This window comes from Trachemys scripta, chromosome 5 (genome assembly GCF_013100865.1).
Source record: "Trachemys scripta elegans isolate TJP31775 chromosome 5, CAS_Tse_1.0, whole genome shotgun sequence".
NCBI classification, from domain to species: domain Eukaryota; kingdom Metazoa; phylum Chordata; order Testudines; family Emydidae; genus Trachemys; species Trachemys scripta.
The window spans coordinates 43,724,803-43,748,156 of record NC_048302.1 but is presented as its reverse complement, the minus strand read 5'-3'; the positions used below and the strand labels follow the sequence as shown (position 1 = coordinate 43,748,156).

Sequence of the window (23,354 nt, the reverse complement as noted above, 5' to 3'; positions counted from 1 at the left end):
AATAAACAAAATTCATGGCACAATCATGGCAAAAAATAGATAATTCACATGGTGGTCACGGCAACCTTGTGGACACTGCTGGTTAGTTCACTCTGGTCTAATATTCCTCTTTGAAATGGGACTAGAACAAATTAAATGAACAAACTGTTACTGTGCAGTAGCTGATCAAAATGAAGGAACTTTTAATGCATGGTAGTTGATCAAAGCAAATGAATAGACTGTTACTGTGGACCCTGCTGCCGCACATTAACAGTTTTTAGTTCAATTTTGATCTGGTCCTGTTTCAAAGAGGACTAGATCACAGTAAATTAATGAATTGTTAATGCACCACAACTGATCAAAGCAAACAGACTGTTAATGCATGGCAGCAGGGTCCATATAAATGGCAACATTCACAGTTTCATGGCAACGGTAACTGCCGTGACATAATCGTATCCTTAATCATCAATGCCGCCTCTTGTGAGTTTTCTTTACAAGACTCCTATTCAAATACTGAGCATACCCAATTTTGTTTAGGTTGTAAGATCTGACAAGATCACATAGCGATATGGATGCAAATACAGATGGTACTCAAATAGACATTGAAAATCTGCAATTAAATTAACAATAAAACTTCAGAGACACAAGGTAGGTGAGGTAAGATCTTTCATCAGACCAACTTCTTTTGGTGGAAGGGACAAGCTTTTGAGCTTCACAGAGATTGGTCCAATAAGATGTGTCACCTCACCTACCTTGTCTCCTCATATCCTGCAACCAGCATGTCTACAACAACATCGCAAATAAAATGTCAGAAATTACTGCAGTGGAATGACGTCACAATAGGAAAGAACTAAAGTGGGCCCTGTGAGTATGAAATGTCCCATGGGATCCATGAGTTCTCCACACTTTTAGAGGAGTGGCACAAAATGAGATATGTGCATATGCAAGGTCACATGTGCATTGTCAAAGATAATAAAATATTCAGATGTATACTGCTGAGAGAGGAAAGAACAGGAGGGGACCTGCGTTAACTTACTGTGGATAGTGTACGTTCACCATTTTAGCGCCACACGTAGTGTAATTGTGTGAAATTGCTGTAAAGACACCAGAGGGATCATACGGTTCAAGAGCAGTAATTGGACAGTTATTGATGACATTTTATTTTTGTGCAACATAAACATTGATTAGAGAGGGGAGGCTGTTGCTTTTTATGTTTTGATGATGTGTCTTTTTTCATCGCAAGGATTATCAGATCATAATATGCCACTACAATTACTATTATTGTAATGATGTGCCAATTGAGATGAGGTTGATGGATTAGCAAATCCTCCAGCAGAAGAAGCATGAGAAAGGGGACTTGGATTTGCGGAAATGTGTCTCGGGTTGTATTTGCATCCAGGCCTTTTATATCGGTAGGGTTCTACCAAATTCATGGTCCATTTTGGACAATTTCATAAAATTTTTAAAATTGTAAATTTCATTATTTCAGCTATTTAAATCTGAAATTTCATGGGTGTTGTAATTGTAGGGGTCCTGACACAAAAAGGAGTTGTGGGGAGGGTTAAAAAGTTATTGTAGGGGGAGGGTTGCAGTACTGCTACCTTACTTCTGCGCTGCTAATGTTGCTGGCGGCGGTGCTGAGCAGCTAAAGAGTGGTGGTTACTGGCCAGGAGCCCAGCTCTGAAGGCAGAGCTGCCACCAGCAGCAGTGCAGAAGTAAGTATGGCATGGTATGGTATTGCTACCCTTACTTCTGTGCTGCTGCCTGTAGAGCTGGGCTCTCAGTCAGCAGTTGCTACTCTCCGGCCACCCAGCTCTGAAGACAGCAGCACAGAAGTAAGGATGGCATGGTATTGTATTGCCACCCTTACTTCTACACTGCTGCTGGCGGGACACCGCCTTTAGAGCTGGGCGCTCAGCCAACAACCGCTCCTTCCCAGCCACCCAGCTCTGAAGGCAGTGCAGAAGTAAGGGTGGCAATACCTCAACCCCCTAAAATAACCTTGCGACCCTCCTGCAATTCCCTTTTGGGTCAGGACGCCCAATTTGAGAAACACTGGTCTCCCACATGAAATCTGTATAGTATAGGGTAAAAGCACCCAAAAGATCAGATTTCACAGACCGTGATGCATTTTAAACGGCCGTGAATTTGGCAGGGCCCTAGTCATAGGGTTATAGTTTCCCTGTCACTCAAACAGTATCTGGTATTATGTTTCCCATTCTCTGAGAATGTATTTATACAAAATCTGAACTCATAGCCTTGCTTCTATGTGTTAAACTAAATGCAAATAATCACACCAGAGTCTGTTGATTTTTAAAATAAGAAAAATATTAAAACACAAACTCTACCTTCACATTTAAGTCCGAATGAATGACAAATGCTTGTTTTTCATTAATTATTAAATATTATTATTATTGTCTTGTGAATATGCAGGCTTCTGCGCTCAGGAAAATAAAGCACCTATTCCCTTTAAGGTAAAAGCTATTAGAGTGGGCATTAGTGAACAAGTTAGCCCCAAATGATACACACTCGGCCTCAAACTGAAGCCAAGATGCCTGGCCACACTTTCCCATTGAGTTGTCTCTTGAAAAACCCACAACCAAAGGATGAATAGTCTAACAGTTGGGTGCCCGATCCTACCCATTAATCCCAAAGGGAATTTTGCCAGTTAGTTCAGTGACAGCAATGGCAAACTCTAAAGCTGTAGTACTGCACCATGCAATGTGGCATGAGTGCATGAAGCTCACTGGAGGTCAAGAGGCACTAGTAACTCTGATGAGCAGCAGATGTTAGGCAAGAGGATTCCAACTAAGTGTTGATTAAAATTTTAATTTTTCAATTAGAAGACAGCTGTTTGAAGTGCTTGGAATAGTAGATTTAATTGTCTTGTGCTTCTGGAGTCTTTGAGGAGAAAAATGGTTTGTAAAAAGCTTGAAATCTTTCAACAAAAAAGTAGAGGCCGAAAGTTCAGAAAATTCTCTATCTAGTGCTTTATCACACAGGGAGGCTCTAACTAAACTGCAGAATAAATGCTTGTCGCAAGTACTACTAGTGAAGCGAATCAAAGAGACTGCTGATAAAATAATTGTGTGTCTGACTCTGGAAATTAAGAGAACAATAGAGATTAATAATCTGACCAACGAGGAGAAAGCCTGAGGAGAAGGTGAAGCAGAGAGAGTAAAATCTCTTATCCCACTCACTGGCAAATTTACAACTTGGAGGACAAGGCCTAAAACTAGGATTCTTCAAACATCTACTACTGCCTGTGATGCTTATTATATTAATTAAGAGAGTAGCCAATGGGGAAAGAGTGGATGCATCAGTGCCAGAATGTCAATCATTGTGCTTAGTATATGTTCCTAGTAGGGTGACCAGATGTTCCGATTTCATAGGGACAGTCCCGATTTTTGGGTCTTTTTCTTATATAGGCTCCTATTACCCCCCACCCCCGTCCCAATTTTTCACATTTGCTGTCTGGTCACCCTAGTTCCTAGTAACTCACTAGATCAGGGGTCGGCAACCTTTCAGAAGTGGTGTGCCAAGTCTTCATTTATTCACTCTAATTGAAGGTTTCGCGTGCCAGTAATATATTTTAACGTTTTTAGAAGGTCTCTTTCTATAAGTCTATAATATATAACTAAACTATTGTCGTATATAAAGTAAATAAGGTTTCAAAATGTTTAAAAAGCTTCATTTAAAATTAAATTAAAATGCAGAGCCCCCTGGACCAGTGGCCAGGACCCGGGCAGTGTGACTGCCACTGAAAATCAGCTTGTGTGCCGCCTTCGGTACGCGTGCCATAGGTTGCCTACCCCTGCACTAGATCCTCATTCATGGCTTTCTGGTGGGTGGAGCTACTTGCAAGAATGTTTTGAAAATTAACTAGGTCTATGAACTTCCAGAGTTGGACCATAATGGTTGCTTCTTGCCTGGAAACAAGGAGGGTCCTGACTTCGCTTAGCACATGGGTATATGTCCAGAATAATAGGATGTTTCTTATAGACAGTAAGAAAATGAAGCTCAGCTGTGAAGAGCTGTGTGCGTATACATACAGAGATTACCTACGAAAAAACAAATGTGGAAGGTGTAGTGACCACTGCATCAGAGGGGATGTCCTTGTGGATGCTGAAGCCTCTCAGGATGACAAGTCAGAGATTTTATCATTATGTCACACATCATCTCAGATTTCATGGGAAATTCTTGATTTGAGGTCTACAGATTAGCATAATGCATATGTTGGATTTGTGTCTCAAATTACAAAGTAATTTTAGACAATAGTAAAGAAAAGCTAGAGTGAAGCCAAGTGAAGCCTGGAAAGAAAGTGCAACAAAAGCAAGAGAGAGGAAGGAAGTGGTATATACTTGAAATAATATTTGGAGAAAATATTAATAAAATCTGACAGGTATTTATCAAATAATTTAACAAATACATTTGAACTATTTGACAAGATCTACTACTAAGTTATACTTTATCAATTTGTTAGTTAACACGGCGTAATAAATAGTACACTACTACTTTTTTCCTTTAAATCAGAGTGAGCATAAAAACACAGGTATTTTTTATCCTAGCTAGCTGTCTTAGACCTCTGACTAGCATGTATCAGACTCATTTTTTGAAAAATGAGTATAATTATTAGAAAAACACAACTTCACTTTTGAAGAGATGGATATTCCAATATACAAAGCAGTGATATAGTTAGATAAATAACAACAACAGATGAGTGAACTTGTTCTACTGAATTTCAGACCCAGTCAACTGTCACAGTTTGAAACTTCAACTCAAAGATTATCTAGTTCAGGTTCTACTTTAAAAAGTCCATGATACAAAGAACAGAAAGGGGTCAGAGTAAAAACTAGATTAAGATGTATGGTGAAAATGGCACAAATAATGATCAAAGTGAAATACAAGGAGACTGTAAAAAAGGGAGTTCAAGGGTGGACGGAGGGAGAAGAAAAATTCTAATGAAAATACACTGTATATAGAATTTTGAGGGTTACTCTCTATTCTCTATAGAAAGACGTTTGCTTCTTTTTTATCTATTCTTCTTTGGAAGGATTTAAATTGTTTTACCATAATACCAAAACATTTCGTTCCCAAATCCAAAAATAGCTTAATAGATTTTTCAAAATCTCCAACTCTATGAGGTTCTCCCAGCTTTATTAAGGGGCCAAATCCCAAAAGCCCTTACTTGTTTTTTTTTAAATCTACTCCTTACTCAGGCAAACTCCTAGTACAGTCAGTTTTTCTTTTTTCACCTTCTCCACTCCTTTTTTCACACATTGATTTCCATAGCAGTTTGCCTATGTAAGGGTTAAGTTGTAGGTCCTGATATTAGGTCTACATAGGCCAGTCCCCACTATTGTCAGTGAGATTCCACATGGGTGTAGGAGTCCACTTTCATAGCTCCTGCTGCAGGATCAGGGCCTAAAAGCCTGACTCAAAGTCTACTGAAGTCAGTGGAAAGTCTCCCAATAACTTTCTGTTGAGTTTTGGTTTAAGCTTTAATTAAAGACCTCAGGATCTTGCCTAATAACGCTTTGCACATATATAGCGACCTTTGTCCAAGACAACATGTACCCATGTAGACCAGATTAGAACCAGGATAATGCCTTTGACAACTGTATAAATTACAAAGCTGGAGAATACAAGTAACTTGTTTGACTTGCCCGAAAAAGAATCTTAGCACAATTCCCACCCCACCACTATGTCACAATTTCTTTTAAAATGAAAGAATACCAATTCTCCATTATCTGAACAAGTGAGATATTTTAAGTAGCTCATATTAATTTTGCCAAGAGACACCCATACTACTGAACAAATCAAACTCTTTTTTTCCTGAATGTATGTTATCCACTAATGTTAAGAATACCAAAATAAACATAGGAAACCTTTAATATTCATTAAAAAAAGTTTGTCACAAATAATTATTCTTATAAAAGTCTGAGGTAGAAGAATTATATGCAACCATTGTACAAGGAGAGTATGAAATAGTCAAAAAAAAATTCCAATTTTAGAGCAAACTTCTGTCCCTCTATTAAAAGTTAAGTCAACAATGTTAATAACTGATAATGTGCTAATTCTGTTCTTGTAATGATAAGCTGTATTGCTTGCACCACAAAGCACCTTTAAAAAAATTCTTTGTTTCACCTTATTATCAAACACTCTGTAATCAACAGCAAGTCATGGGGCATCCTGTTATATATAGCTCAGCTGTTCTGAAAATATTTTATTTTAGAACAGTTTCCTAATATTTGTGTTCTCCTCCAACTTTCTGTGACCCAGCTGCTATGCAAAATACCTCCGTCATGTAAAATATTATATTAAAGTATGGTTTCAACCAACTCATAACCTAGTGCTCTCCAAGCACAACAAAGGAGCACTTACTGCCATTGTCATCAGAATCCTCACTGCTGCTAGGAAGCCGACCTCGTTTCATGATCTCCACGGGAAACAGCTGGTGGCCTGTAAAGCAATGAGACAGCACTTAACCCAAGATAATACACAACCAGCAAGTTGTGTTTCGGATGGCATTCCAGGATTTACAGCACACAAATGAAAACAAACAGCTTTAAATAGCATTTAAAATATAAATAGTAAACATTCAAACGATGAGTAATTAGACATATATCATATGGGCAGGTGAAAATGTGATTTAAGGAGGTGTGATGACAGTCCTGTGGTCACATTCATCTCCAGAAGCAAAAGCATATTTTTGAGTTTTCAGAAGTCTACAGTAGGTGAAGACCTACAGTAAAAGTACTCACACTGGTTAGATTTTCCTCCACCCCATTGTGGCTCTAGATTAGCAATAAAATTACAGTATTATTCCCTCTGTAAATATGTAGATTGGCTGATATGTTTTTAAAGCAATTTTAGTCCTGGTGGAAGGTGCCAGCCTAACAGCACTGGAGAAAAAAGTCTTCCATTTATCCCCAAAGCAGGGAGCAGCAATGCAGGCTTCCCCTCTCTAACCAGCTAATGTGCACCAATCATGCTCTAGAACAGAGATTCTTAAACTATGGTCCGCGTACCCAAGCTCCATTCTGGTGGTCCGTGGATAGTTCCCTCTAAGGTGAGCGCCTGGTCGGCCGCACACAAGAGAATGAAGGGCCACTCATCTAATTAGTGGGGACGCAGGCATGGCTCCACTCATCAGCTGCCTGGACCATGGAGATGATGCACATATAAGGTGAGGTGGTAGCCTTGGGGGAAATGGGCGGTAGGTGGGAGGGGACAGTTGGTTGAGAAGAGGGGGTGGGGGGAATTTGAGATGTGCAGGACTGCGGCGGCCAGAGAAAAAAGGGACTTTCCCCAGCTCCAGGACTGCGGCTGCGGGGGAGAGACGGCCCTCCTTCCCAGCCTCAGCTCTGTGGCTGCTGCGGTGGGAGAGAAACCCCACTCCTTCCCAGCCTCAGCTCAGGGTCTGCTGCAGTGGGGGAGAGAGGGAGAGATCCCTCTTCTTCCTAGCCTCAGCTCGGGGGCTGCCGCGGCAGGGGAGAGAGGGCACATCCATTGCGTTAGAAAGGTAAGACTACGGATATTAAAATATGAGTTGTGTGCTTTTATTTGTAGAACAAAAAAGTTTATTATTATTACTTTTTTATATAGCGTTTTTATCCAAAGCGCTTTACAATAGTTAGCTAATGGTACAAACAACATTTGGAAAGATCATTAAGTGGTCCAACGAGACACTCAGCCATTTTCAAGTGGTCTGCGGAAAAAATAGTTTGAGAACCACTGCTCTAGAATAGTGCTTCTCAAAGCCAGTCCGCCGCTTTTTCAAGGAAAGCCCCTGGCAGTCCAGGCCGGTTTGTGTACCTGCTGCAGTGCGCCGTTCCAGGCCAATGGGGGCTGCAGGAAGCGGCGCAGGCCAAGGGATGTGCTGGCCGCCCTTCCCGCTGCCCCCATTGGCTTGGAGCGGCGAACCGCTGTCAGTGGGAGCCGCAATCAGCCAAACCTGCAGATGCGGTAGGTAAACAAACTGGCCCAGACTGCCAGGGGTTTTCCCTGCACAAGCAGCGGCCTGACTTTGAGATGCACTGCTCTTGAAGAAACCACCTCTGTGATGACAGAACAGTTCCCTCTTCCCAAGCATGCTTTTATATTACCCTCTCTGGCCTAATGCCAAATGTTATACTGGCTTCTTTGATGCAGCGTGCCTGTTCTGTAGGAGCTAGACAGACCCCCCAACTCGTAATAAAGAGGCTGCTAGGAACCTGCCAGATGGCAATGACTTTCAGTAACTATCCAGCTGAGCTGCCCTGTTACCCACTGACTTAAGATACACAACCTTTCACCTCTAACACCAACACCCCAAGCAGAGGTGATATGTTCTAATGCTTTATGATGTGGAATAATTCTAAATTTAATTTTCTTTAAAGTCTTCAATAGCTGGTGAGCATCGACATGTAAAAGCCCATAAAAATTGAAGTTAAAAAGCGGAAACAACATGACATGACAAGTGTAGCAAAGCATGTTCACCATGAGTTAAAGTGACAAGTACTCTAGGGTGTACATCAAATTCCATGAGTCTTCATTTGCCATGTATCAACTGTAGTGACAATGAGAACTGGGTGATGCATTAGCAGCAAAATGCCAATGCACACCTCCCAGGGGCAGATTCAGAAATCAGCTGCCTAAGATTTTTGATTCTTACTTGGTGCAGAAAATCTAAACCTGGTATGCTCATAAATTGGGATTTCCTAGGAACCTTTCAGCAAAACAGCTCCATGCTATAGGGGCCAGTGGAAGAAATAGCTTCAATACATAACCAGGTTCAGAGAGACAAATATGTCTCATTGCAGTAAAATTGCTGTTAGTACCTTCAACTTTTGTAAGAACAATTCCCACTTGAAAAGAGGGAAGTCTTGACCAAAACCTGCTGACAGTCACAATAAAACTGTACAAATACCTCCTCAAACAAAATGACTCATATACAGAAAGGGGTATGGGTTTTTGGCTTAATTAACTCCCATTTTATCATAACTGAAAGATCTTGAGTAATGAAAGCCACAATTATCTTTTACTTCTCCAGGGAACCTGGTATAATAATAAGGGTTGATGCACTGGAGGATTTTCCTCCTTTGTGGCACTATGTAAAATCAATAAGATTGATTTATCTAACCCAGGGGTAGGCAACCTATGGCACGTGTGCCGAAGGCGGCACACGAGCTGATTTTCTGTGGCACTCACGCTGCCTGGGTCCCGGCCACTTATCTGGGGGGGCTCTGCATTTTAATTTAATTTTAAATGAAGCTTCTTAAACATTTTTAAAACCTTATTTACTTTACATACAAAAATAGTTTACTTATATATTACAGACTTATAGAAAGAGACCTTCTAAAAACATTAAAATGTATTACTGGCAAGCGAAACTTTAAATCAATCAGAGTGAATAAATGAAGACTTGGCATACCACTTCCGAAAGGTTGCCAACCCCTGATCTAACCCAAAGTGACTTACCGCATCAGAAATTAGAGTGAATATGGTTGTCTTTGAGATGTACAGTGGTTTTATGTTGCAAATGTTTGTCCACTAAAAGTTAATATGAAACCAAATACACCTCTACCCCCATATAATGATGTCCTCGGGAGCCAAAAAATCTTACCGCGTTATAGGTGAAACCGCGTTATATCGAACTTGCTTTGATCCGCTGGAGTGCGCAGCCCCCCCCCCCCCCCCCCCCAGAGCACTGCTTTACCACGTTATATCCGAATTCGTGTTATATCGGGTCGCGTTATATCAGGGTAGAGGTGTCGCTAATTTCATCATGACTTTTCATAACTATTTCAGAGGGCAACATATATTCAGAGGTGAAAGAATAATAATCAATTACACAATCTTCCCCCACGTAATTTCAGAAGTGAAAGAATAATAATCAGTTACACAATCTCCCACAATTATATTATTAAACTCTTTCTGAACCAGCAATTTCAGAATAAACTAGAACTTTATGCATTTAATAGACAGCTACAAATATCAAGTTCAAAATACATGAGTCAGGCAGCAGCCACAAAGTTTGGATATAGATTTGGATTACGTTTAAAGGTTTCAGATCCAGGATTTGGTATGACCCATTATAAAGAAAGTTCATTTGCAAAATTCAGATTCAAATCCCCAAAAAAGGCGTGGAAAACATACCCCAGATCTATGCGCTTCAGGACTAAGCCTACTCACGAGGATGAAATACACCTGTGTCCCAATTTACACCTCCTCCCAAGCCACAAACTCTACCTGTAATTTAAAGAAATATTAACAATACCAACGTAAAATTTTCTTACAGTGAAAATATTTCCTATGATTCAAGTAAAGAGGGCACTGAGAGACACAGTGAAAAAATAAAACACAAATATCTAAGCTGCATACCTATAGCCCTAGACATCCCTGTTGGCCCATCTCTGACATTTTCGCATTTTGTCCACAATTATTATATACACAGAAATTGAAAATAACATTTTATGTACATTGTGATGCTTAGGTGCCAATCAGAGCCGATTCCAAGCATGCACAGTACAACTACTATTTAGATTTCTTTCAGACAAGAAATGAGAATAATATTTCTGTCCAGCTTGGACTGAAATACTAGACAACCTCTGGCCAAGAGCAAGGAGACTAACCAAGAACTTTGTATAAGGTAGCAAATATAATTTCAGTCTTACAACCATTCTACTCCTTTTCCTGAGTTCTTGCCCATCTATGAATGAGCATTTGGCCACACAGTATTCAACCCCAGCATGATCCCAGCTATTGAAAAACCAAAGCAAAAATCTACTTGGCACTAATGGAATAAAGTCAGTTATCACTCTACAATATATGTTCCCTGTAAGACAAATTTGTCCTCAGTTATGTGGGTGTAAATAGCAGGAATTCCAGTGATAATAAAAAGCAACAGAGAGTCCTATGGCACCTTATAGACCAACAGATGTATTGGAGCATAAGCTTTCGTGGGTGAATACCCACTTCGTCAGACGCACGTAATGGAAATTTCCATGAAGTTTAAAGGTTTCACGTCTGACGAAGTGGGTATTCACCCACGAAAGCTTATGCTCCAATACATCTGTTAGTCTATAAGGTGCCACAGGACTCTTTGTTGCTTTTTACGGATCCAGACTAACAGGGCTACCTCTCTGATGAGTGATGATAAAGTTACTTCAGATTTAGACTGGGGGTGTTAATAAGAACAGAATTTGACTCAGAATAGTTGAATATTATATTTAAATTGTTGGTGCAGTTTACCTTTACAGTAACCCAGAAATCTCATTTATTAAACCTTCAAAACAAAGTAATTCAGAATTATAGTTCACACTTTGTCCTTATTTTTTGTGACCTGATACTGCATAAGTCTTAGACTATTGATACACATCATGCATGATAAATAAGCACAAAGGCTTGATTGATATGGCAGTCTAGAACTTCAGAACTGTCCTAACTTTTGTATCTTTAAGTCAAGCCTTTAGCATTCCTTTAACAATGTAGGTAGTGGCTTAATTTCTAGTGACATACTTTTAACATTAAAGATCAACCATCTTTCCTGGAAGTGAGACAGACCTACCAATATACAGTATGCCAATACCTATGTCTACTAACGGCTTTATTAGAGCTGCCCGTTTGCAAGTATGGTGTAGAAGGAAGTGGAGGTTGGGGAGCCCTAAAAGCACAGTTTTACTGGAGGCAGCCATGACCCTGCTGCTTGTGCTCCTGGATCACAAGGGGTGTTGGGACAATCAGTGTTGCTCTAAATGTTGCTCAGCAGTGAGGGCATGTCTGGATGGGGTGGAGGTCATGACCCTATGACTCCCCATCACGTGCAAACTGACTATCCACGTCAGGGCAGCACTGGGAGCTGGGTGGCAGACACTATACTTGCACAGGGTGCAACAAGTGCTGCTGCTCTCTGCTCTTCCCCAGAGCCCAGGAAGCATTATTCCCTACCAAGATATACCACCACCTGTCACATCACTCGGCTACTAAAGTTGCTCTGTTCTTCCTCTTTCATTGCACTGGCTCTACGAACTATAACACTGGTCTACAATTTTTGAGAAGTCGTCTGCTTCAGAGATAAAATGTGCTATTTATTATGTATTTTGATGTGCTGAATTCAAATATGACAATTAAAACAACTGATTGGCCACTGTTTCTAAGATATTTTTTACATTTTATGTCTATGTATATTGTGTAGATAGTAGAGTTTTAATCATAAATTGTAAACCTAGGTCTTTTCATGTGTTTATGGTTGCTTTACATGATAATATTTCACCTGTCCTGTTTATGTAACACTTAATAAATTTTATTTATATAACCCTTTTGCTGATTTTTAATGAAACAAAAGGCAAAAAACTATTATGTACATAATTTAGTTCTATTCAGTGTCTACTCGGCGCTTCTTGGCTTGTTTCTTGTATTCATTAAATGGAGCATCTCTTGTCACTGTACAGCAATACAGTCTGCAAGCATTGATGGGCTCCGTTTGCCCTGACAGCGTTTCTCCATTGTTCCAATGTCCTGGTGAAATCGCTCGCCGTGCTCGTTGCTCGCTGCTCCGTAGTTCGGTGGAAAAAAATCTAGATGAGAGTGCAAAAAATGTATCTTTAGTGACATGTTGCAACCAAGGCTTTTGTATGCCTTGAGGAGGTTTTCCACCAACAACCTGTAGTTGTCTGCCTTGTTGTTTCCGAGAAAATTTATTGCCACTAACTGGAAGGCTTTCCATGCCGTCTTTTCCTTGCCACGCAGTGCATGGTCAAATGCATCATCTCGAAGAAGTTCACGAATCTGAGGACCACAAAGACACCTTCCTTTATCTTAGCTTCACTTAACCTTGGAAATTTTCCACGGAGGTACTTGAAAACTGCTTGTGTTTTGTCAATGGCCTTGACAAAGTTCTTCATCAGACCCAGCTTGATGTGTAAGGGTGGTAACAAAATCTTCCTTGATTCAACAAGTGGTGGATGCTGAACACTTTTTCTCCCAGGTTCCAATGACTGCTGGAGTGGCCAATCTTTCTTGATGTAGTGGGAATCTCTTGCACAACTATCCCATTCGCAGAGAAAAACAGCAGTAATTTGTGTATCCAGTCTGCAGACCAAGCAAGAGAGCAACAACCTTCAAATCGCCACAAAGCTGCCACTGATGTTGGTCATAGTTTATGCACCTCAAAAGTTGTTTCATGTTGTCATAGGTTTCCTTCATATGGACTGCATGACCAGCTAGAATTGAGGCAAAACATTGCCATTATGCAGTAAAACAGCTTTAAGACTCTATGAACAGTCTCCACTCATCTGGATCGTGAACGATGTTGAGGCCTGCCATCACACCATCGATGTTGTTGCAGGCTACAAGATCACCTTCCATGAAGAAGAATGGGACAAGATCCTTTTGACGGTCACGGAACATGGAAACCCTAACGTCACCTGCCAGGAGATTCCACTGATGTAGTCTGGAGCCCAACAGCTCTGCCTTACTCTTGGGTAGTTCCAAATCCCTGACAAGGTCATTCAGTTCACCTTGTGTTATGAGGTGTAATTCAGAGGAGGAGGATGGGAGAATATGTGACATTGATAGTTCAGGACCAGAAGTTTCATCCTCTTCCTCATCTGACTCAAGTGACAATGATTCTGGTGCATCAGGAACCGGCAGTCCTTCTCCGTGGGATACTGGGCGTATAGCTGATGGAATGTTTGGATAATGCACACTCCACTTTTTCTTCTTTGACACAGCTTTCCCAACTGGAGGCACCATGCAGAAGTAACAATTGCTGGTATGATCTGTTGGCTCTCTCCAAATCATTGGCACTGCAAAAGGCATAGATTTCCTTTTCCTGTTCAACCACTGGCAAAGATTTGTTGCATAAGTGTTGCAGTATATGTGTGGGGCCCACCTCTTGTCCTGATCTCCAATTTTGCAGCCAAAATAAAGGTGATAGGCTTTCTTAACCATAGTGATTATACTGCGCTTTTGTGATGCAAAAGTCACTTCACCACAAACATAGCACAAGTTATCTGCACTGTTCACACAAGTACGAGGCATCTCTGCTCACTTTGGCTAAACAGAAATGTGTCCCTTTGCAAAATCAAACACTGACAAATAAGAGAGCACGACACTGTATGATTTCTAGAGCTGATATAGGGCAATTTGTTCAGCAGAGTGATGTAAGCTTCGTTATGATTGCATCATCCATGACTTCTAGAAATAACATGATGCAATTCATATCATGTATGCCGCAATACCAGCTTCAGATTGCATCATTCATTGTTTTGCCTAAAAAGCAAGTACTGTCCAAACCCAGTCATAGATTTATTCATAGATCCAGTCAAAGATGTATTTTAGTCATTTCTGGTTTAAATTGAGATCCCTTCCCTTTAGAACTCACTTATCCTCCGCCATTCCCAAGTCAAGGGTCGTATATACTGACCCAATAGCATATCTTGAAAACTAGAGCCAATCAACAATTTTAAGCATCATTTTCATTCTCAGTGACCCAGAATTAGTAAAGTTTGACTACATTTATTTCAGAAGCATTCTGGCTGTAGAGCAGTGTAATCTGTCTTTAATTCATTGGTTATGTACACTGCTTTGAAGATGTAAAGCATTGGGCAAGTGCTGAATACTATTCAGACCATTTTAAAATGAATAATATTTAAGGTCTGGGAGGCGGCTTCTGAGCCATTAGTGTATATGACATAGTGACAATCCCTATTTAACAGAAATATTTGTAAAATATGATGCAAATAAATGACTAATTGGTAATCAAATACAATGTCCTACTTCAGAATCATCTCATACTTTCAAATCTTTGCAGGTATCCGGTAATAATATCCATCCCCCGTACATCTCTACACAACTGGCTAGGTGCAGTAAAGACATGGAATTTCTGGCCTGCCTCTGAGTGATCCATTGCCAGAGGCAAAACACTGGATCTGAACCTACAGTGAAATACAGTATGGCAAATCCTCTGTTCTTATCAATATACGTTGATGGGCTTTGCTTTTCTTAGCGCTGTAAGAGGCTAATTTTAAAAAGGAAAGAAGGGACATAAAAATTAAACTAAAGGCCGATATCACATTTCTTGTTACACTTGTTCATCCACACAGAAATCAGTAGGATTGCACAGATATAGAACTGAGGGCAAAATCTGACCCCAGGTTTTTTTTTCAAGTAGGCAATCTAGTTTCCTCAGAAGAGAAGCCCAAACAATGTCATAAACAATGGCACATATAAACAATGGCACAAAATGTACACCCACTCTAAATAGAATTTTTCATGCTTCAATTGCCTGGTAACAAAACTCCATGAATTTTTTCATTTTTGGTTATTGAATCTGACCTGAAGTTCTTTCTAAGTGATGGGTAGGTTGGGGAAGAAGGTGTCACTTAAAAGTGGCAAATTGCTATTATTTTAATGACTAAACAGAAAGATTTTTATAATAATTATAAAAAAAATAAATGTGCATCCTCAGGTCAAAGCTTTTATATATATCGTATTTCCCACCAGAGAATTTTTTAATGATTTTATGAATCTCTGCGTAAACAGAGTTTATAATTCAAACTCTGATAGACCATTAACTATAACAGCGTTAATGTGTGTCACTATAATAAACTGCATTGAACAGCTGCAGAGACAGTAAGGAAAGAAAGCAGAATTATGATAGATGTACACCCTGAACACAGACTCAAAAATTAGCTTTTCTTGAAAGTAACAGACTAATTGCAATGATACTGACTACACTAAGACCTAATTATCATCAGCACACAAGATATCACTTCAAACACTTTTGTACAAATGGGAAGCAAAGAATAATCTAGTCTTAATCAACTGAATGGTAGATGAAGACATTAGTCTCCAATTACTATATCCCTTAAACAGCTTTTCTAGTTACCTTCACCAACAGATACCACCCAGAAAACACTGTGATTTATATATTACAGACAGATATGTGAAAAGAGGTATAAACCCAAATCAAAAGTAATGTTATCCAAATAAAATCTATGCTGATACTTTAGAACTCATCTTGATCAAGTTTAAAATACTCTGCTATCCCACTTTTTCATGCACACAAGAAATATAACTTGAGCTAGCATTCTATCTTTAAAGGGATATTGGGCATTTCTACAGTACAAAGGCCACAGAGACTTGATATGTGGAGAACAAGCCCTCACAAACTTGCATGGGAAATATGTGGGTCAAATATGTTTGCCATATGAATCTGGAATATTTCCATTGACTTCAGTAGAGCTATTCAAAATCTACACCAGGATAAATTAAAGCAGAATTTGGCTCTATCAGGTCAATTATCATTGCCTTACCACTTATGTACTCATTTGCACTGCAAAGTAGCATTTTACATTGCCTTTGCACTGGTGTAAATGACTACTCAGGGTATAGAAGAATGAGAAATTGGACCCCACCTATTAATTTAACCCACCCCTCACCCATTAGATTGATTGATTGCTTCAATCTAGAGTGAGCTGTCAACTGGGCCAATTCTAGCAGGTAGTAGCAGTGTAAAGAGGTAGCACTGAGCATATGGAAAAAGCATTGGGCAGATGATATTTTTTTAATATAATATTTCTGTGATCTAAAAATGAAACAGGAGAAGCTGAAAAGGGAAATTTGCAGCTATGAGGGAAAGTGTTTATTATTATTTCATTGTAGACGTATGTATGAACCATAGCTTAAAACAGGCAGTGGGGAGAAATCTGCCTCTGGGGGGAGAATTCTGTCACTAAAATGCACACCCCTTACTGTCTGAACAGAATATCCCATTGAGTGTGAGAATCATACCAAACATATTTTAGTGTAATATTTATTAAGGTCTTAGGGCTTGCAAGCATGTTTATTTAAAAGAGAATGATTACCTCCAAAAGTGTTAATCCAAATCACAGTTAAATCTCTTTCTTTGGGAATGGGTGTGATACTAATCATCTTTTATTTAAAATAAAAGTTAAAATTGAAAATAAAAGGAAAACAACTGTTGGTAAGTTGCTATTCGATTACCATAACTTCTAATGTAACAACTATCCAAAGGGCAGATATCTATGTTTAAAACTTTCATGTAGCTACATAAACTAGTCATTTGTGTCAAGGCATGGCCCATTATTATTTGATGAGTGACAGGTCTGAAAATCCAGCATAGTCTCTGCTTGCTGGCATCAGATTAATTTCATTCGAATAAAAATTATTACTTAAAAAGGAAAGGGCCTTCAGCGGAAAATTAATCATAGATATGTTAATTTCCATAAAAAAGGCCATACTAGGTCAGACCAATGGTCCATCTACCCCAGTATACTGTCTTCTGAGAGTGGCCAATGCCAGATGCTTCAGAGAGAATGAACAAAACTGGGCAATTATCAATTAATCCATCCTGTCGTCCAAGCTCAGCTTCTGGCAGTTGGAGAATCAGGAACACCCAGAGCATGGGACTGCATCCCTGACCATCTTGGCTAACAAGCACTGATGGGCCTATACTCCATGAGCTTATTTAATTCCTTTTTGAACCCCATTACAGTTTTGGCCTTTACACCATCCCCTGGCAATGAATTCCACAGGTTGATAATGCATTGTGTGAAGAAGTACTTTCTTATGTTTGTTTTAAACTTGCAGTCTATTTATTTCATCAGGTGATCCCTGGTTTGTGTGTTACATGAAGGGGTAAACAACACTTCCCTATTCACCTTCTCCACACCATTCACAGTCCCCCCTCAGTCATCTCTTTTCTAAGATGAACAGTCTCAGCCCTTATTCATGTCTCCTCATATGGAAGCGGTTTCAATCCCCCTAATCATTTTTGTTGCTCTTCTCTGTATCGTTACCATTTCCAATAAATCTCTTTTGAGAAGGGGGGACCACAACTTCACACAGTATTCAATGTGTGAGTGTACCACGGATTTATACAGTGGCATTACAATGTTTTCTGTTTTATTATGTATTCCTTTCCTAATGATTCCTTACATTTTTGTGTGGTTTTGGCAGCTGCTGCACACTGATCAGATGTTTTCAGAAAGCTATCCACGACTCCAAGATCTTGAGTGTTACCACCCAATCATTTTGTATCTCTCATTGGGATTATTTTTTCCAGTGTGCATTACTTGAAATTCACTGTTGATAAATGCAATCTGCAATTTTACAAGCGATAAGGTGGGTGAGGTAAAATCTTTTATTGGAACTTCTGTTGGTGAGAGATACAAACATTCAAGCTACACAGAACTGCATATAAATCTACCATTTTATTGCCCAGCCACCCAGTTTAGTAAAATCCCTTTGCAACTCTTTGCAGTTAGCTTTGAACTTAACTATTTTGAGTAATTTTGTATCATCTGCAAATTTTGACAGCTCGCTATTCATTACCTTTTTTACAATTCATTAATGAATATGTTGAACAGCACAGGTCCAAATACAAATCTTGGGGGGGGGACCCCACTATTTACCTCTCTCTGTTGTGAAAACTGACCATTAATATTCCCACCCTTTTTTGTTTCCTATTTTTTAAACCAGATACTGATCCATGAGAAGACCTTCCCTCTTATCCCATGACTACTTAGTTTGCATAAGAACCTTTGGTGTAATGGTGTGTGACCTTGTCAGTATTTCTAAAACTCCAGGTACATCAACTGGATCACCCTTGTCCACATAATGCTTGTTCATACCCTCAAAAAATTCTAATAGATGAGAAATCATGCCTCACCATTTACAAAAGCTGTGTTGACTCCTAACCCATATACTGTGTTCATTGATGTGTCTGATAATTCTATTCTTTACTATAATTTCAACCAATTCGCCTGGTACGGAAGTTAGGCTTACTGGACTGTAATTGCCAGGATCACTTCCGGAATCTTTTTTTCAAAAATCAACAATACAGAGGCTGATTTAAGCAATAGGTTACATCCCACAGTTAATAGTTCTGCAATTTCAAGTTTCTTCAGAACTCTTAGGTGAATACCATCTGCTCTGGTGAGTTATTACTTGTTTATCAATTTGTTCCAAAACCTCCCATACTGATACCTTAGTTCCCAAGAACAGAGCTCTTGAAAGCTAAATAATTGTCAAAAAAATCATTTAATAACGTTAATAATTTGTCTATGTGATCAAAACAAATATTCACTGCTGGGATAGTGGACTGCAAATCTAGAACTGCCTTGGTTTTAGGAAGGCTTCCTCATTTTGGGAGGCTCATTCTGAGGCCATGTTTAAAGTCTGCTTTTCTGGTAATGAAGCAATTCTGCTGCTTGTATTCTTAAAACATCACCCTTTATTTTTCAGCTCTTTCTGGTTCAAATATACGTTCCCACCCGCAGCTCCTAGCATGCTGGGGCGGCAGCTGCTAAGAGGTAGAGTCATGTCTCCTAAACCCACCCAGCTTTCCCGATCCACACAACACAGAGCTCATTTATCGCCAGCCAATACCGGTGCCGTGGGCTCGCAGCGCCGCCGTGGAGGCTGCTCGTACTGTGAGGTCCGGACGGAGGCATCAGACACAAACAAAGACTGGGAAGGGAGGTGGAGAAGCCGGGAAGAAAGTATTACCCCCCTCCCCCCAGCAGCGCTGCTGTCGCTGGACTAAATCCTTCTAGCGATAATAGCACCTTCGTGCACGGCAGGCAAAAATCCCATCTCATCTGCACCTCTCCTGTTTCTCTCCATATGAAACTGACCAGATCTCCCCCGCCTCCTCCTGTCCCTCTCCCTCTGCTCCTCCCCTCCCACCAGACGCACCAATCCGCTCATCTGCAAATCAAACTTGATGCCCCCAGCTCAGCTCCCTGTTTCCCAAATCCATATCATTGCTACGGCCATGCAACCCTCCCCATCTCCACCCCCCGCTCTCCATGTTGCAATGTCTGGGGAGGGTGAGGTGGGGGACGGTTTAGACTAGGATTGACTCGCAGCAGCACTGAGACTTGAGCTCGTTTTCTGTCGGTCTCTCCTCCCACTGCCAGACAGTTCTGGAAACTGTGTATCACCTCTTGTCATAGGAAACCATCCACCAGGCGGTGCAAACAAACACACCACCCTCTACCACCACCCTTCCCAAAATAATAAAATCCGCACCATAAACTGCTAATGAATAGCGAAGAAAAAAAATCAAGACCCAAAGCTTGAAAATCTGCAAAATCTGAGCATGCAACGAACAGAGTCTAGGGATACGAGGAGTAGCAGCAGGGCGGCTTTGTCTAATTTCAGCAACTGGAATAATCGCCTGCGCTGCACTCTGGGGACGCCAAGGATGGCCCGTTAGATCGAAATGATGCGGTTATTTGAAAACACCATAACCTACACCCATTTTCCTTGTCAAAGCCTTAGTAAAGGAAGAGGGAGAGCTATTAAGAGCCAAAGTCTTCCCTTACACCTGTACAATCTCACAGACATTTTGCACCACCTCTCGATTTCATTAGTATATCCTTATAACTACATATGCATTTCAATATCATCTGGGAGATTTAAGAGCTTCATCGGCAATAGCCATTGCAATTCACTGTATTTATTATGGTTATACTCAGTATGAATTGTACTATTTATTTTAATGCATAATAATTGTACCCATCACCGTACTATTGGGGAAATTAATGTGGCACCCCAATAATTAATTCTACAGTGCACTTAATAGGATCGGGGTTATTCAAGTGCCACCCCCACTAAACGCAAGTGGCACCCTTGTCTGAATGCGACTGTACGGGGTAGTTGTGGGCTGAATCTAGCCCCCGATTTCTCCCTGAATGAACGAAAATGGCTTGCAGAAGTTGATATCAAGCACCCGCACGTGTTTGCTTGTGCAATGGAACCCCGCGTGGATTTGAACTCGCCAGACCCCGCGGGAGTGGGGTGGTGGAACTGGGAAGGATCGCACTGAATGGAGAAGTTCAGAAGCCTCTTGGCCGCTCTTACTGCCGCCGTGCACCTGCTTGCAGTGGCCCCTACCCCCTCCCAGACCCAGCACAGAGGAACCCGATAAGGCAAACCCCGCCTCCTTCCCGCCGGGGGAGGCTAGCGGGGTGTCGAATCTCTGCAGCAAACGAGACCGTTCCGACGGGATTGAACCTCGGGTCAACATTCCAGCCCCTGCCCGCATCCATCATTCTCAGCAGCAGCAGCGCTGGGCACCGGGAGAATCTGCTGCCACCCAGCAGAGCCCGAGCAGCCAACCCCCCCCCCTCCACACACACACACACACCCACACACCTCCTCCCTACTCAGACACACACACACACACACCCCTTCCCTCCATACACTCACACTCTCCCAACACGTGCACTTCAAGGCTGTTACAACTTGCTCTCCAGCAGGAGCTACTGCACACTCGGACTCGGCTGAAAAATAAATGGATGTGGCAATATGCTAAACCCTACACCTCCTCCACAAATGCCCATTAGTGCCTAAAATCACAATCGCATCAAGTTCACGACTAACTGACCAACGCTCTCCTGCTCCAAAAGGAAACTTCTGCCTAATTTCACCGGTCAACGGTTTTTATACTTTCCAAGCATTTTTTTTAAACTACTGCAAGTAAAATCCAAACACGATTTGGATGAATGTAATTGCAAAGCTGCCTGCACACAAACTAACACCCTCGCCGCCCTTGAACTGATGCAATGGATATTTTGGACATGTGGGTGACAAAGTGACAGATACTGGCCATGGCCACCCCTCCCCCTGTCTATAGGTCTATATCTAAAAGGACCTGCGCTCTGCCATTGCCATCTGTCTACCAAGTTGATACAATGCTTTTTACTTTTCAACCAGGCTGATGCAGCATTAATTAATTCAGGATACTCCCCTTACCACTCATTTAAAAAAAAAACCTACAGTAAAGTCAAATACATATCAACTAAAAAACCTAAGTGGAGAACTGTGTTAATTTAGCTGGTGCATCTTGAAAGCTGCAAGAGCCTTATTTGCCATTGCAAAGTCTGCAGCAAAATGAAAACCGGCTAGCAGAACACTCCCTACATCACATCGTTTCTCAAAGCTGCAAAATAATCATCTATTTCCTCCTCCCACCGCTCCCTCCCTCCCCAGCAATGCACAAGTTGCTTGTGGGATAGTGAAGCTGCAACTCAACTGCCTCCCCTCGCTCCATATCAAGAAGCAAATCTTTTGGCGCCATATTAATGACGTACTATATTATTTCCACTAGGCAGCGACCTTCGGCATGAAATTGCTCTCTAGCTGCTTCTGGAGAACTCCAAAGCAAAGCAACAAAACCCCATCAAATATGGCTGTGCTGGCTGCTCCCCCGGCTCACTCTGCGGCGGCGGCGAGGAGGGGAGTCAGAATCTGGACACAGTTACCTGCTGCTGCTGCCGCGATGGTTGCCAGTGAGGTTGGAGTTTCTCTGCGCGAAGGGGTCTGTGCTGCCTCATGAGTTCAGACAAGCACTGGAGAGTGGGAGCAGATTGTGGCTCCCTTCACACACACATATACACACACACACACACACACTGACTGACGTTTTTACTTGTTATGGAGGAAGGACTCTGTGAATCAAACTCATTTCTGGGTCACTGCTGCCACAGGGGGGAGCTACTTTAATCCCCTGCCAAAACTAGAAGGAGAGAGAGAACAGAGAGGGGGGGAAACAGGGTGGGGAAGAGGAGAGACTACAACACTTAGGAACTGTCTGATTTAACTCTTCACAGCCCTCACTGGAGAGGTCGTGCTCCATTTACAATTGCAGGGAGGTGCCTTCATTTCTGAATGGATTTTACTGAAGTATCTCCCTCTTGTGATGAAGAATATTTTGCACTGAGACGTTTCCAGTCGAACTCACCCGTTGCTTGAAGTCTTACTCATTCAAAATTGTTACTCACTGCTTGAGATCAGCCCTGTATTCCACTCCTATTATCATATATATTAAAAACAATAGAAGATTTGCATCTGGTAATGATTTATACATGTTTGCACAAAGTATTGCTACTGTTATTTTTAATATGTACTAATGAACACTTTTTTCCAAATATCGCAAAATATTTCACAACTGTTAATTTATTAATGCCTCACACCATCCCAGCCCCATGGCCAGGGATCTATTTTTTAAAGGGAAACTGAGGCACAGAGAGATTAAATAACTTGCCCAAATTCATACAGTAAGTAATAGTCACAGCAAGGATTAGAATTGACTTCTGATTCTCAGTCCCCCACTCTAACCCTTCTGCTTCTCAAACTTTGCCATAGGAGACTGGGGAGAGAAGGGTGAAAATTAGGCCAAAATGTCTTGAAGCTCAAATTTAGCTTTTTAAATACAATTTTTATTCTTTTAAAATACAATTTAGAAAAAATGTATTATGAATCAGTATCAAATTATTTGCCAAAGTTTTCATTATGAAAAAGAGGGCATTTAAATGCAGAACTGAAAATAATTTTTAGTATAAAATGCTTTTCCTCAG

At 40.9% G+C, this 23,354-nt stretch overlaps 1 protein-coding gene across 3 annotated transcripts in view; it reads right to left on the bottom strand.

The window, feature by feature from the left end:
* The window catches only part of JADE1 (jade family PHD finger 1), a 63,353-nt gene extending 40,876 nt beyond the window's left edge, over positions 1-22,477 (bottom strand). The window contains exons 1-2 of one of the 3 annotated variants that reach the window (XM_034771122.1): positions 22,260-22,477; positions 6,364-6,441 (exon numbers count right to left, since the gene is read on the bottom strand). In XM_034771122.1, the coding sequence (XP_034627013.1) occupies positions 6,364-6,415 (52 nt within the window). In that variant the 5' untranslated portion in view covers positions 6,416-6,441; positions 22,260-22,477. Of the gene's footprint in view, positions 1-6,363; positions 6,442-19,377; positions 19,600-22,259 lie in introns of those variants that run through there. The other 2 variants (XM_034771124.1, XM_034771123.1) reach the window with 2 other exon arrangements.
* Positions 22,478-23,354: the final 877 nt, after the last annotated feature.